This window comes from Tuber melanosporum (genome assembly GCF_000151645.1).
Source record: "Tuber melanosporum whole genome shotgun sequence assembly, scaffold_43, strain Mel28".
Taxonomy (NCBI): Eukaryota; Fungi; Ascomycota; class Pezizomycetes; order Pezizales; family Tuberaceae; genus Tuber; species Tuber melanosporum.
The window spans coordinates 237,294-253,218 of NW_003299088.1; the positions used below are offsets into that span (position 1 = coordinate 237,294).

Below are 15,925 nucleotides of genomic sequence, written 5' to 3' on the forward strand. Positions count from 1 at the left end.
CTGTAAAAATGATGGTCAAACGGAAGGAAACGGTCATTTTGTACAAGTATTCCACAGCAAATTGTCACAATGGAAGATAAATAGATAGTGATACTTGGTGACGGACTCCCGACCATATTGGCGAAAACCGGGTTAGTGTAGTACATCCTGTTTCCAGCGCCGTGCGGTGGGCTTACGTTCTTACGGTATTGTAAAACTCGGAGGAAAATAGGATCTCAAAATGAGCGACACAGAGAGCTTTAGACTATACAGTACTCTAAATGCTGTAGGCCATGAACCGGAGGATTGGTTTTACGCAAGAAATAGTACGGTACATAGAACCTAAGACATTTACCTGACTATGATCATAATTATGAATCTGTAACTTTTCTCCGGGCCGGTCCCCGAGGGGCGTAGCGGCCCTAACCCTACGCTTTTTCGCAGTATGATACAGTCTGGTATGGTACGGTAGCTTAGGGTACCGTACTGATAAGTGCCACCTACTAGATTTCTGCCCCTCCAAAACCCCTACGAGTATAGTACTCTGCCCCTCCAACACTGCCCAAAACTTCCCGACCCACCGCCCCCTTCCCCCTTCCCTCTTTTTACTCCGCAACAAACATTCGCCTATCATACTTTTCCAAAACCCTCTATATAACAAAATTAATCGTCTGGGGCCAGGGAATCTATCATGGAAGAAATTAAAAAGGCGTTCGCTACTTGCAAGGCAGAAGGAAGAGCAAGTTTCCCTTTTCTCTAGAGCATACCAAAAAATTTCAATTGCCGCCGCTAATCGTTGCAAAAACAGACGGCTTTGGTGACTTATGTTACTGCCGGGTTTCCGACAGCTGAGGCGACTGTAGGTCTGATGCTAGCAATGGAGGCTGGGGGTTCTGGTATGATTGATTCCTTTCACAATCCTAACTCTGGTTTGTGAACCTAATGATATTAGATATAATTGAAATTGGCCTACCTTTCACCGACCCAATTGCCGATGGACCGACTATTCAGAAGGCGAATACTGTGTGTAAAAAAAAATCATCCATTTTCCTATCGGTAGTTAATGTGTGCTATAGATTGCCTTGGAAAACGGTATGTCAGCTACTACAGCCTTGAAGGTAGTTCGCGACGCTCGTGGGAAAGGATTGAAAGTCCCGGTCCTTTTCATGGGATACTACAACCCGGTCTTGAGCTACGGCGAGCAACAACTTGTCAAGGATTGTCGGGAGGCCGGTGTTAATGGCTTCATCATTTGCGATCTACCTCCCGAGGAAGCTGTAAAATTCAGAGGATTCTGTAATAGTGAAGGGTATGCTTGGCTCCGAGGGATCAATGGATTTGCTCCGACTGACAGGGTGTTCATAGTTTGAGTTATGTTCCGCTTATAGCTCCATCTACAAAGCCTTCCCGTTTGAAGTTTCTCTGCAGTATAGCCGACTCATTCATATACGTTGTTTCTCGTATGGGGACAACTGGCGCATCGGGTGCATTGAACGTTGGCCTTGGTGATCTATGTAGGCGTGTACATGTGGCATCTAGAAACGTTCCCATCGCAGTCGGCTTTGGAGTTTCCACCCGTGATCACTTCGTTTCGGTTGGCCAGTTTTCTGAGGGTATCGTTATTGGCTCACAAGTGATCAATGTTATCTCCCAATCAAAACCCGAAGAGATCAATGAGAAAGTTAAGGAGTATTGCCAAATGGTGGTTGGTAGGGATGGCAAAGATTCAACCACCCGTGAAGTCGGGATCGTGGAAACCATGGGAAAGGCCAAAGAACCACTTGATGTCCATCCTACAGGTGTCATCGCTGAAAAGGATGTGGAGACAGGCCCAGGCTTAATGGACCAGCTCGATGCTTTGAACGTCGGTAGTGAAGCTAGCCCTCAGGTAAGTCTAGATAGGCACCTTTTCTGTATTACTAGAAGTTTTCTAACAGTGATAGTCAATCCCTTCTCGCTTTGGCGAATTCGGCGGTCAATACGTACCAGAATCTTTAATGGATTGCCTTGCAGAGCTAGAGCGTGGCTTTATCGAAGCGAATAACGATCCTAAGTTCTGGGAAGAGTTTCGGTCGCACTACCCCTATATGGGTCGCCCAGGGCAACTTCATCTAGCAGAAAATCTTACCAAGAGGTGCGGAGGCGCCAATATCTGGTTGAAGCGAGAGGACCTCAATCACACAGGATCTCATAAAATCAATAATGCTATCGGACAAATTCTTATTGCTAAGCGGCTGGGTAAGACCGAGATTATTGCAGAAACTGGGGCCGGGCAGCATGGTGTAGCAACCGCAACTGTCTGTGCCAAGTTTGGTATGAAGTGCACAGTTTATATGGGCGCTGTAAGTTGAACTGGTCTTGACGAATTTTAATATCTCAAAGGTCCGCTAACCTTTTAAAGGAAGATGTGAGGCGTCAAGCCTTGAATGTTTTCAGAATGAAGCTTCTAGGGGCTCAGGTCATATCTGTAGAAGCTGGTAAGAAATCTCTCCCCCCTAATGACTAGAAGATGCTTATACCTGCTTTCTCAGGATCTCGTACCCTACGTGACGCTGTCAATGAGGCGCTTCGTTCGTGGGTTGTCAACCTTTCGACAACACATTACCTGATTGGATCAGCCATTGGCCCGCATCCGTTCCCTACAATCGTTCGAACCTTCCAAAGCGTCATTGGGAATGAGACCAAACAACAACTCATGGAGAAGCGGGGGAAACTGCCTGACGCGGTTGTAGCTTGTGTGGGAGGTGGATCGAATTGCGCAGGAATGTTTTACCCCTTTGCGAAGGATCTTTCGGTAAAAATGTTGGGTGTAGAAGCTGGCGGAGATGGTCTAGATACTACTAGACACTCAGCTACACTTGCTGGTGGTAGCAAGGGTGTCCTTCACGGAGTCCGCACTTATATTCTTCAAAATTCTGAAGGTCAGATTTCTGACACGCATTCCGTTTCCGCTGGGCTAGACTACCCTGGAGTTGGGCCAGAGCTCGCAAGCTGGAAAGATAGCAGCCGTGCAAAGTTCATTTCTGCCTCCGATGCCGAGGCTTTCAAAGGCTTTAGAGCACTCTCTGAACTCGAAGGTATTATTCCTGCCCTCGAGAGTGCGCACGCAATTTTTGGCGGAATGGAGTTGGCAAAGACAATGAAACCTTGCGAGGATATCGTCATCTGTCTATCCGGCAGAGGGGATAAAGACGTCCAGAGCGTCGCTGAAGAACTCCCCAGTCTTGGGCCCAAGATCGGGTGGGATCTCAGATGTGAGTTGGTTCCTTCTCTTTCGGATATCTATACATTAACATTGACTAGTCTAACCTTAAACATCCAAAAACAAACACCACGTTTTCTCATCTCAATTTTCTTTCGCAGATTCTCTATAAGCCCCCGGCGGAGTTTGGTCTGGTATTTCATGTTTCATTTTATGCTGAGGGATAGAAAAGGTTACGTAGACTAAAGCTGAACGCAAATCTTCTAATCTGTTATCTTGGAAGTGGAATGTACTATGTGAAATTTTCTGGACTCCACACTCTCGAGACCCAAAATACCATGCATGTAAAATCACATTAAATCACTCGCTGGGCTAGGGTCAAGCTCCAATTGGCTGCTCTCTCGTATGATATCATACCTGTGCCATGATGTACAACACCATTTGTATCATACCGCACACAAGCTTCCTACAATCCGGTGGTCCTGCCCCACACAACCCAACAGGTTTGAGGAGCTCCATCCACACTCAGTCTAATTTAGTTGCCGACATTGTAGCGTAACCCTTAGCAAATCCACCAGACCAAGCAGAGTTATTGAAGCAGTACGGTAGGGGAATGATGGCTAGTTGGGAATGCAGAAAGCGACGGAGTCATGGGAAAATTGAGACTCCACCCCCACCACCCGATTACTTCAAGACCAATTCTCAAAAGACATCACTAAAGCATAGAGAGAAGAATAGACATGTCTCGAAAACCAAAACAGGGCTCATCCTCCCGCTCACGATCACTCACACCGACTGCGGTAGAGATAGACAATGATTCCGTATTGATACCTTTATGCACACAATCCACACATTCAACGTCGTCACTCTCGCTCGCCGACCGTGTGCTCCCTCCTCGCCATCCACCAAGACTTCGAGTGCACAGGGCATGGATATGGAGCAAGTCCGTCATATACAATAGCCGGGGATTACTACTTGTCCTACTCTCGCAATTCTTTGGCTCCACAATGAGTCTTTGCACTAGGGTGCTGGAAGCTTCATTCCCGGAGCAGAAAATGCATGCTATGCAGATATTATTTTTCAGGCAGAGTGTCACGACGGTTGTTGTTGGTATATTAATAGTTTCCCGGAGTGTGGAGCATGCGCCGTGGGGTCCATTGGGGGTAAGGTGGTTGCTGCTCGCGAGAGGTTTTGGGGGATTTTTCGGAGTGTTTGGGTTATACTGTTTGTAGCATTTTCTTTTCTCCCTCCACCCGGTGCTTGGTTGGGAATATGATGCTGATAGTTGTGGAACACCGTAGATTCACTAGCATACCTCGACCTCTCAGATGCGGCGGTGATTACCTTCCTAGAACCCATTGTAACCACGTTGGCCTGCTCGCTGATCCCCTACCTGAATGAGTCATTCACCAAAACTGAGTTCCTCGCATCTATATTCTCCCTCTTTGGTGTTGTCCTAATCGCCCGCCCCACTTCCCTCTTCTCCCGAGACCCTACGGATTCTCCAGATGATCCCAGTACCGTCCATTCCCCGCCGACCCCACGCTCACTCCTCCTTGCTCGAGAAATTCCCACAGTGACCCCTCACCAACGCCTAATCGCAGTCCTGGTAGCCCTCTTCGGCGTTCTCGGCATCTCAACTGCCTTCACGACTATTCGCTGGATAGGTCACCGTGCACACGCTCTGATAGTAATGATCTACTTCTCACTCTGGTGCTGCATCATCTCCCTCACATCCTCACTCCTCATACCTTCAATTGGGGGGCTAATCTGGCCGCATACGCTGCTTCAATGGGCACTTCTCCTAGGTGTCGGTATTAGCGGGTTTGGGACACAGTACTTTCTCACTCTGGGATTACAGGTCGAGAAAGCTGGTCGTGCTACTAACATGGTTTACACGCAGATGCTTTTTGCACTGGTGTGGGAGCGGATTGTCTGGGGGACAACGCCTGGGTGGGGGAGTTTGGTGGGGAGCGGGTGTATTTTGGGGAGCGTGCTTTGGGTGGGGTTGAAAAAGGCGGAGAAGCTTGAGGTGGCGAAGGAGAGGGCAGTAGATGAGGAGGTAGGGTTGATGAGTAGGGGAACAGAAGGAGAAGAGGGCGAGGGTGATGAATGGATGGAAATGGAGGATAGGGTGGATGTTTGGGGGTTGGATGGAGATGAGGATAGGGAAGATGAAGAGGACGAGAGTGAGGATGAGAGTGGAGAAAGTGGGAATATTGCATGATGCACAGTTTTCCAGTTTTTATCGCATAGGGATTGGATATGGGATATCGGTATGGGTCAATTGGGCGCCCATTATGTATATGTGTGTGTAGGCTAGATTAGTTATACGCGGATGATAGCGTGGTATAACGAGTTCCATGATTGCTAGAGCATTAACTTGTTTCCTAATACCCGTGATTTTGAATGGAGAGAACATTGGCTAGTACGGTTCCGGACAGCCAAATCCTGCCCTCAGCCAATCCAAAATTCCTGAACCCGGAACAACCTCTTGTTGAGAACATACAATTGGGTTTCTTCTGATAAGGTTACTTAAATCATAGGTTTGGACCAGTCCATAATTTTTGTTCTCATCCAAGGTCATGCAGAAGTTGCCGCTGTTACAGATGCTGCGCAACTTTATCGAAAAGCTTACTAAAACATGATTCCAATTGTTATCCTGGGTGTGTTGATAAAATAGGGATAAGATAAAGTAATTGGAGGTTTCGAAAAGGGATTCTTTGCAAAATTACCAGAGGAATTGCTGTTAAGGTCTTCCCTCGAGTATAATGTTAATAATTCAGTATGTCTGGGGGTTCCAAAAGAACTTTGAGTATGATAGGGGCAAGTTTTGGCGGACCGGCACCATAATAATAATAAAATTATTATCACAAGTGAGTACCCGTGTGTTACCACCCAGGTAGATCATGAATTAAGTAGTCATACTGGCAATTGGTGATAAATTGTTTTACTGGTATGAGTCATTTGTGTTATCATAGTGTCTCCTATCACAAAGTTAGGCATAACTTTTAATAGAAATATAGGATTTCTGAAGACTTTTTTTTTTTGTAATACTATTTCATAATATATTTTTACTTATTAAAGCTTTAAGCTTGTAGAAATTTAAAGTACTGGAAAATACTACTACATATGCTTGGCTAATAGTAAAGGCCTTATCTTCTAAAGAAATTTCAACTACATCGAAATACTATCCCTTACTTTAGTTGATTATCATAATAAAAGTCTAGTGTACAGGAAATGTTAGTTGTACAGGATTGTCACAAACCAGATTGTGACAAGGCAGATTGATAAGGAGGAACAAAGAATTTTCACATGACTTGCACTTGGGAGTCATAGGGGTTTATTGTTATGTGATAACTCACAGTTGTGAGTCATATGATGTTATGACTTTTGCACGTGACTCATATTTATAAGTCATGAGTCTCACGCATGTGATGCATTTAGCACACATGACTTATTATAAGGATTATGATTGGTTTAGGTATGTTGCGCAGTTGACTCATAACAAGGCAACTAAGGATTTTATATGACTCATGATTATGAGTTATAGGATATAGTGATATAAAGGTATGAGTCACACAGGGTTAGGGTTGAGTGAGCTGTCTGTATAAATAGCGAGGTCTAGGAACCTCTGATACACCATGCTCCGCGCCCTCTTCTTTCCCCCCTCCTACGTTTTACTTCTGCTCTCAATACCATCTGCATCTGGTGAACAAGCCCCTTATACTTTCACGATCTTCCTAGCCTATAACCAGGGATTATCTCTCCTTGCTGGGCCATGGACCCCTCCGCACACTCACGTTCAGGCACGCCTGTGTCCAATCAGGGCGCTGCCTCACACCCTCCTACACGACCATCGTTGGCTGCCCCGATCCTCCCTATCCACGAAAACCTAGCCAGACTGATCCCCTCTGCGAGAGCCCTGCTAGACTGGCCCCCCGAAAGCCTGCCCCCGATCTCCCGTCAGGAGGTGCTGGAACTCTCTACCAGAGAGTGCTACATGCTTCCCCTAGTCTCCTCTCTCATGCATGGAATGTCTGCCCTCTCCCGAACAGTCGAGGAGCTCAATACGAGAATTTACGACCTATCTTCCCAGATTGCCAACACACTACTATCCAATGACACCCCGGCCAATGCCACCAACATTTTGGCGAACTCCGTGGCCTCCCTCCAAGCATCCATCAGGGATCTGTCCACTAGGTTGGTGGCAAACCCCGCTCCTCCACCCCAACCGCCTGTGTTGGCCTCCACTGCCCTACTTCCTAGGCCTTCCCGAAAGGGTAAAGAGCCAGCCACCAACACCCCTGCCCCCACCCTCCCTGAGGTATTACCCTCGGGATACCCCGCTTTCTATGATCCAGACCTCCCCAACTACGACACTGCGATAGGCAAGTACCGGGGCAACCCTGCTGCCTACGCGGCCAAATATCCCAGGACATGGGAAGCACAGCAATGGAGGGATGGCAAATACCCTGACCAGGCTGAGTTCCTCCCAGGAATTCCCAACCCAGAGGACCCCCTCCCTGGTAAAACCAGAACGTCCTATTCTGAGGCCACGTCCTCAGGGCCCTCAAGGTCTAAAAAGAAACAAGGTGGCTCCGCCCCCTCAGCAGCACAAGTCGCGAAAACAGTTCCCAGGTCGGCTAGTCCTCCTGCTCCTCGGCCACTGCAAGCTGCTGAAAGAAGTTTCTTTACACCTCATTCCCTCACTGCTCACCATGCTCTGAGTAGAGAAATTGCGGCTTCTTTCCCTGACATGATGGCAACGGTCCTTAAAGAGGCCAAATGCCCCCTCCTAAAAGCTTTTACAGCCAAAGTCAATGACCAAGGCACGGTAACCCTGTTTGCCCTTGATTCTCACACACTGGCGACCGCATACACTCCCTACTACGAGGCCCTCTCCTCCCGTCTCAGTAAAGCCTACCCTGTGGGCGAAAACCCCTACCTCTGCTTCCGCCCTGCGCCCAATGAGGTGCAACTGGCAGTCCACTCCCTGCCTGTCTCCTTCCTCTCTGACGATCAGGAGGCCCTGCTGGGCACCCTAAGGGAAACTATCCTAAATGTCAAGGAAGTACAGATCCTCTCAGCACGATTCCTCGTCCAGGACGAGGAGATTAGACTCTCCAAAGCAAACACTTCATGCATCATCACGGTCGCGCCCACAGATGTGGACAAGATGGTGGGCAGGACTAACCTATACGCCTCCCGTTGCCGGATTGAACTGGCCTTCTCAGCGAACAAATTCACTCAATGCAAGAACTGCTGGGACTACGGCTACCAGGCACCCAGGTGCAAGACCGACCACCTGGTCTGCCCGATATATGCCCTCAGCCACACAAAGGCATCCCACCGCTGTCAGAACCCGACAAGCCCCAAAGGTGGTAACCTCAGACCAGTGGCATACTGCTGCCCCACTTCCGTCCCCTTCTGTACCAACTGCTGTTCAGTCCACTCCGCCTTTGATCAGTCATGCGCCCAATATCTGAAGTCCCCTCTCTCACCACCCGCTGAGTCCCCTCCCCCCGGGGAGGAAGAAATGGATACGCAGGACGACGGAGGAGAGGGTCCTTCCTCCAGACCTCTTCGGCCCCAAAGCCTTACTCCTTCCGTGGACTTGGGAGATGGTCTTGCAACCAGAGCCCCCCCTAGCCTCCCTTTCTCAACCCCCTTCAGAAGACCTGGAAGTGTCTTCCCCATTCCCAGCACTCCATTGCGCCCCCAAGGAACTGACCCCTCCTGTACCCAGGAGGACGTCACTCCCACCCCAGTCCCCAAACCACCGGCGGGTTCATCCCGTTAATGCGTGATGACCACTCTACTCCCCCTCCTTCCCCGGTTTCTACTACTCCTCAGCGGAGCATTAGCTCTTTCTCCCTCGTTCAACACAACTGCATGGGTAGCTGGAATATGTTTCTTTCTCTCTTTAATTCTTTAATTGCTTTGTCCTCCCCTCCTGTGCTTGTTGCTCTTCAAGATCCCCCCTTCTTTCGTGGAAAGCTACTACAGTTTGCTGGCTTCAAGTCCTTTTCTCCCCCAATGGCTCTAGGGGAGAAGCCACGGGTGGCAGTTTTTGCACTAAGTTCCTTTTTTGATGTTGTTTCATTGGTTTCTATGTTTTTCGACAACCCTGCCCTGATGGCAGTGGATGTCTACATACCATCTAGCTTGTTTGACTCCTCCCATGAGAGGTTTCGTCTGGTTAATCTTTATTCTCTTTGGACGTCATCATCACTCTACCGCTCTGTTTCACCAGAGGAAGCTTTCCCTGTTCTCGACTTCCCCACCCTTGTGGTGGGCAACTTCAATATCCACTATCCCCAGTGGGATCCCGACTGTCCCTTAAGGAAAACTGGAAATCCGAACCTCCACTTCCTATGCGGATCTGTCCCAGCAATGCTGCTTCTCCCTCCTGAATACCCCTGGAGTATTCACCCGTTTCTCACTGGGCCAAGACCATGCACCCTCTGTGATCAACTTAGCCTTCGCCAACCAACACCTCGCACCCTATGTGGAAACATGGGATGCCTCCCTCCAGTCCACTGGGTTGGATCACGTCCCAATATTAGTAACCTTGACGTCTCCACTTCTCTCCCCCCCCAAACTTATGCCATACTGGAAAGCTACAGACTGGACCAAGGTCCTGGAGGACCTCGGCTCCCTCACGATTCCACCACCTCCCCCCCTCCTGACACAGCAAGCACTTAACATGTGGTTTGATATCAACCTTGGCAGGATACGTCTAGTCCTGGCCAGACATACGACTATGAAAAGACCCTCCACAAGATCGAAACCTTGGTGGTCAGACACTTTGTCTGACTTGAGGAAAGTTCACCACTCTCGTGCCCATGTGGCACGTAAATCCCCATCGAATGACACCCGAGCATCTGCTCGCTTGGCCAAGAATGCCTATTTCAAGGCTATCAAGAAGGCTAAAAAGGAACACTGGACATGGCTCCTTGAGAGCGCAACCTCCCAAAATGTGTGGACGGCCAAGAGGTTCACCTTCGGCAAACCACCAGAATGTTTCCCGTTCCTCCCAGAGGCAACCTCACCAATGGAGCTAAAGGAAGCCCTCCTCTCCCATTTCTTCCCTCCCAAGCCCCCTCCTTTCTGCCCGCCTATTCTAAGAGCATTCACAGACGCACCCCCCTTGCTGGTGGAAGACATTGCCGCGGTACTCAGCAAGTCCTCGTCCACCTCGGCCCCTGGTCCCGACCTCTTCCTGTACTCTGTTTGGAAAAGGATTAATGTATCCCATCCCTCTCTGTTGGTGGAGCTCCTCTCTCCGCTGGTCTTGTTTGGTTTCCACCCGGCGTCACTCAAAATGGCAAATGGCGTGGTTCTAGACAAGCCTGGCAAATCCTCCTACGATACTCCTGCCTCCTTCCGTATAATCGTCCTCCTGGAGACAGTTTCTAAGATCCTGGAAAGGATAATAGCGAATCGCCTGTCACCACTGGCTAGATCTCTTAGCCTGCTCAACCTACATCAATGCGGCTCCCTTCCGGGGCTCAGCACCTTCGACGCCTGCGCAACTCTGGCCCATGAAGTCCAGACACTACAACTCCCCCAGTTGGTAGCGTCCACCTTGTTCCTTGATATTAAAGGAGGATTTGACAATGTCTCACCTAATGACCTCTTCTATATGCTGCGCTCGAAAGTAGTACCACCGTATCTGTGCTCTTGGATTAGGTCCTTCCTGACAGACAGGCAATGCCGTCTCGTCTTCCAGGGTTCGCCCAGAGTTTTCAAATCGGTTCAGGTGGGCACCCCGCAGGGCTCACCAATCTCTCCTCTCTTATTTGTAATCTACGTTTCGTCCCTCCACTTTCCAGTACCGCGAGGTCTTATCTTGTCCTATGTGGACGATTTCGTGGTTACTGTTGCCTCCAACTCTTACCTGAGGAATGTCCAACACCTCCAGCACTTGGACAAGATGTTGACTCAGAGGGGGAGGAGGCTTGGTGTTTCCTTCTCTGTACCCAAGACTGAACTTATGCACTGGAGGACGCCCAGGCAAAGGGACCTCACATCCGCTCTCCCCATCGTCATTGATGAACTCCTTTTCTGCCCTTCTGGGGTGGTCAGATGGCTCGGCCATTGGTTTGAACCGGCCTCTTGCTCTCTCTGATGGGCTACCAACACCCACTTTTCGAAGCGCCTCGCACTTGAACAGGGTGCATTCTCCATGCTCAAGAGGTTGTTGGGTCCCGGTAAGGGGCTCGCCCCCTTCCTCTGCTACAGGCTAGCGTCATTCCTCCTCGCACCCATACTCCTCTTTGGTGCGGACCTGTTCTCACCCTCATCTACTATGACAGACCGTCTTGCTGTCTTTTGGAGACAAGTGCAGCGATGGGTCACCAACTGTTTCTCTGAGACCCCCACTGAGATCCTCCCATGCGAATCGGCCCTTCCACCGGTCCAATGCCTTATCGAACACCGCCAACGACTGGTGGCACTGAGGTTGGTATGCCTCCTCCCAGAAAGGAACCCAGGTACTGCACGGCTACACTCTTCCTTCCCTACGACATCCTCTTACCGCTCCCCGGAGGACCACCGAGCCTTAACGGTAGGGCTTACTCTGGGTTACAGACCTCTGAGCTGGAAAACCCCCGAACCATCCCCTCCAGTAAGGAGGCATCTCCCGCTTGATGCAATAGCCCACAGAGAGGTCAAACCTGTTGGACATCTCTCCCGCGTCCCACCAGCGTCACCTGTTCTCCTCCCTTCACCCTTGCCCCTACAGGCACCTGAAGACCCCCCCTTTCTGGCCCTTAAGAGGGGTTGCTGGCAGTTCCTCTTAAATGTATGGTCCAAACAGTACCCACCACCACCCCATTACCCTTACTCGCCCACACTGTCGCCCCACCCCTTCATGGGGCTGGAGAAGTTTGTGGCAGGGCACATCCACCAGATGAGGTCAGGAAAAAGCTACCTGGCCAGCCACCGCTCCTGGAGGGACCCAGACGTCCCAGATACCTGCCCCTACTGTGAGGAGGAACCTGAGTCCTTCCACCACGCCATTCTCAGCTGCCCCTCCCGGGTCAGAGCCAGAAACGCCCACCTCCTGGGGGTTGAGTGGCTGAAGGAGGGGGAGCCCATCTGGTCTTCTCTGGCACTGCTTCACGGCCTTTCCGCATAGATCTCCGCCACCTCAACCGGATTCTCCCCGGACATGCTTGCATTCAGAGATTCCCCTTCTGGGGCCTGCCATGTCAGGAGTACAACTACCTCACTCAGCTCCTCCTCTTCGGCCTAGGCAGGAGTAGGTGGCACACTTGTTTGGTTTCCTTATTTGTAGGATCTCGCTTTAAGCTTAGTTTGAATGTTTCCCTTTATAGTAAGCTATTCTGCGCTTTTCGATATGGGTTATTCGCGTTTTTTGGAGGCATTGGTTTCGTTTCTTTTGTTTTGTTTGTTTGGAATTAAGGTTTTATTTACGCCATAGCTACCGCTGCATGCAAGTTCTTGTACCTAAACAATGAATACATGATTATAAAAAAAAAAGAAAAAAAAAAAGAAAAACGTCCGATACACCACGCTCCGTCGCTCCTATTTTCCTCCCACATAGTTTGACAACACCACGTCAACTGTCGTGGGCCCCCTCACTCCCCTCTACCCCCTCGATGGTTCCTGCCTAGGGGCACAGTTAACTCCTCCATCCTCTCCCGCTTTGGCCTCACTTGTCTCTTGTCTGCTTGATGGGGGAGTTATCTGGGCTCGCCCAGTAGTCCTGTCCTGCTAATAGGGGCGCGCTTAGCTTTAGCACGGTCGGCTTCCTCTCTTTGCTTCCTGGTGGCACTGGCAGTGGTGGACGTCCTTCTCCTCACTTGCACGATCCCTGTTGGGGAATGCCTCCGCTAGTAACTTTGGGGTCTGTCTCAGGGTGAGATCTGACCATACCCTCCTAGTCGCACAGTTCAAGTTTCGGTTGCCTTCCTCACCTCGCCTCACCGCCTCCCTTCTGCCGGTGGGACCCCTTCCACTAAGTGACGCTATCTCTCGAAGAACAAGGGACTACATGAGAGACAAGGTAATACGTCAGTTTGGTCTTTGGTCGGGTTTGCACTGGGGCCTCTGGCCCTACCTCCGCTTTCCACTTCGGTTGTGTCGGCTGGCACCCTACTGCCTTCTATCCTTGGCTGGTACCCTACTACCTCCTTCCTCTGCCACGTGGTGTTCCGGGGTTTCCGCCTGCTGCCTGCCCATAGTCGATCTTTGGCTGGCACCCTACTGCTGGGCGGCATCCCCTCTGCCAAACATCCATTCCTTGGGCCTGGCACCGTGGTCTCTGTTCTCAATTGGTGGGCCATAGTATTGTACTACTTCTGTGGCTTAGCCGGTTAGGGGCGGTTCTTTAAATAACGGCAAATCTGGTGGTACGGTAGGCAGTGGTTATTTTCCTTTGTGGCCCCTACGGGTCTAGTAGTTTACGGGATGGAGTTTTTCCTTATGCTTTCCTGCCTAGCTTGTTTGGTTTCCTTCCTGTTGGCTACGTGTAGTTAGTGGGTGGAGTTTTCCTTTGGGCGAGGAATCTTCTTGGGCCTTTGTTTGGCTTCTAGGTGAGACCCTGTCGCGTTCAAGTCGTGAGGCCTGTGGGCTGGGCACCTGAGTTGATCGCCCTTAGAGTGTGTGCGGTTGGGCCCATACCAGAGGGTCTTGGGGGTACGGGTTTTCTCCTGGTCTGGGGTGGAGGGGTTTTCTTAACGCTATAGCTAGCGCTGAATGCGATGTTCTTGTACCTTAAACCAGTAACTAAATGATTATAAAAAAAAAAAAATAAAGAAAAAAAGAACCTCCAATACACCACGCTCCGTCACTTCTATTTTCCTCCCACATAGTTTGGCAACACCACATCAACTATCGTGGGCCCCCCCACTCCCCTCTGCCCCCTCCATGGTTCCTGCCTAGGGGCACAGTTAACTCCTCCATCCTCTCCCGCTTTGGCCTCACTTGTCTCTTGTCTGCTTCATGGGGGAGTTATCTGGACTCGCCCAGTAGTCCTGTCTTGCTAATAGGGGCTCGCTTAGCTTTAGTACGGTTGGCTTCCTCTCTTCGCTTCCTGGCGGCACTGGCAGTGGTGGACGTCCTTCTTCCCACTTGCACAATCCCTGTTGGGGAACACCTCGGCTAGTAACTTCGGGGTCTGTCTCGTGGTGAGATCTGACCATACCCTGCTCGTTGCACGGTTCAAGTTTCGATTGCCTTCCTCACCTCGCCCTTCCGCCTCCCTACTGCCGGTGGGATCTCTTCCATTAAGTGACGCTATCTCTTGGAGAACAAGGGACTACATGAGAGACACGGTAATACGTCAGTTCGGTCTACAGTCGGGTTTGCATTGGGGCCCTTGGCCCTTCCTCCATTTTCTACATCGGTCGTGTCGGCTCGCACCCTACTGCCTTCCCTCCTTGGCTGGTACCCTACTACCTCCTCCCTCTGCTGCGTGGTGTTCCGGGGCTTTGGCCTGCTGCCTGCCCGTGGTCGATCTTTAGCTGGCATCCTACTGCTGGACGGCATCCCCTCTGCCAAACATCCATTCCTTGGGCCTGGCACCGTGGTCTCAGTTCTCGATTGGCGGGCCATGGTATTGTACTACTTCTGTGACTTAGCTGGTTGGAGGCGCTCAGCCTTAGGGCTTGTCACTGGCCACCCACTTCGGAGGCGGTTCTTTAAATGACGGCAAATCTGGTGGTACGGTGGGCAGTGGTTATTTTCTTTTGTAGCCCCTACGGGTCTAGTAGTTTACAGGATGGAGTTTTTCCTTATGCTTTCCTGCCTAACTTGTTTGGTTTCCTTCATGTTAGCTACTTGTAGTTAGTAGGTGGGGTTTTCTTTCGGGTGAGGAATCTTCTTAGGCCTTTGGTTGGCTTCTAGGCGAGACCCTTTCATGTTCAAGTCCTAAGGCCTGCAGGCTGGGCACCTGAGTTGATCGTCCTTGGAGTGTGTGCGGTTGGGCCCATACCAGAGGGTCTTGGGGGTATGGGTTGTCTCTTGGGCCGGGGTGGAGGGGTTTTCTTAATGCCATAGCTAGTGCTGCATGCGATGTTCTTGTACCTTAAACAAGTAGCTAAATGATTATGAAAAAAGAAAAAAAAAAAAAAAAAAGAAAAAAAAAAAAAAGAACCTCCGATACACCACGCTCTGTCGCTCCTATTTTCCTCCCACATAGTTTGGCAACACCACATCAACTATCGTGGGCCTCCCCCACTCCCCTCTGCCCTCTCGATGGTTCCTGCCTAGGGGCATGGTTAACTCTTCCATCCTCTCCAGCTTTGGCCTCGCTTGTCTCTGGTCTGCTTGATGGGGGAGTTATCTGGGCTTACCAAGTAGTCCTGTCTTACTAATAGAGGCTCGCTTAGCTTTGGCACGGTCGGCTTCCTCTCTTCGTTTTCGGCCGGTGCTGGTGGTGGTGGATGTCCTTCTCCCCACTTGTACGATCCCTGTTGGGGAACACCTCGGCTAGTAACTTCGGGGTCTGTCTCGTGGTGAGATTTGTCCATACCCTCCTAGTTGCACGGTTCAAGTCTGGTTGTCTTCCTCACCTCGCCCTTCTACCTTGCTACCGCTGGTGGGATCCCCTCCACTAAGTGACACTTTCTCTCAGAGATCAAGGGACTACATGAGAGAAGCGGTAATATGGTGATAGGTTTTGGTTGGTTGCGTCAGCACTGGGGCTTTTGGCCCCTTCTCCCTTTTTCTCTTTGGTCGCGTTGGCTGGTACCCTACTACCTCTCCCTCTTT

At 50.3% G+C, this 15,925-nt stretch overlaps 2 protein-coding genes; both read left to right on the plus strand.

Annotated features, from left to right (window-relative positions):
- Nucleotides 1-515: 515 nt before the first annotated feature.
- On the plus strand, nucleotides 516-3,427 carry GSTUM_00008184001 (uncharacterized protein; the record flags this gene model as incomplete). XM_002839889.2 has 7 exons in its annotated part: nucleotides 516-875; nucleotides 932-1,002; nucleotides 1,056-1,288; nucleotides 1,345-1,867; nucleotides 1,923-2,321; nucleotides 2,381-2,456; nucleotides 2,511-3,427. Exons 1-7 carry the CDS (start codon nucleotides 857-859, stop codon nucleotides 3,425-3,427), a joined length of 2,238 nt encoding a protein of 745 aa, XP_002839935.1. The 5' UTR covers nucleotides 516-856.
- A 431-nt stretch (nucleotides 3,428-3,858) lies between these two features.
- Nucleotides 3,859-5,557, plus strand: GSTUM_00008185001 (uncharacterized protein). XM_002839890.2 has 2 exons: nucleotides 3,859-4,405; nucleotides 4,483-5,557. Exons 1-2 carry the CDS (start codon nucleotides 3,922-3,924, stop codon nucleotides 5,406-5,408), a joined length of 1,410 nt encoding a protein of 469 aa, XP_002839936.1. The 5' UTR covers nucleotides 3,859-3,921; the 3' UTR covers nucleotides 5,409-5,557.
- The last annotated feature ends 10,368 nt before the right edge of the window (nucleotides 5,558-15,925 follow it).

Coding starts and splice junctions, on each gene's coding strand:
- GSTUM_00008185001 (XM_002839890.2), top strand. CDS start 3,922: ATGTCTCGAAAACCAAAACAGGGCTCATCCTCCCGCTCACGATCACTC. Junction 4,406..4,482: donor CGGAGTGTTTGGGTTATACT/GTTTGTAGCATT, acceptor GGAACACCGTAG/ATTCACTAGCATACCTCGAC.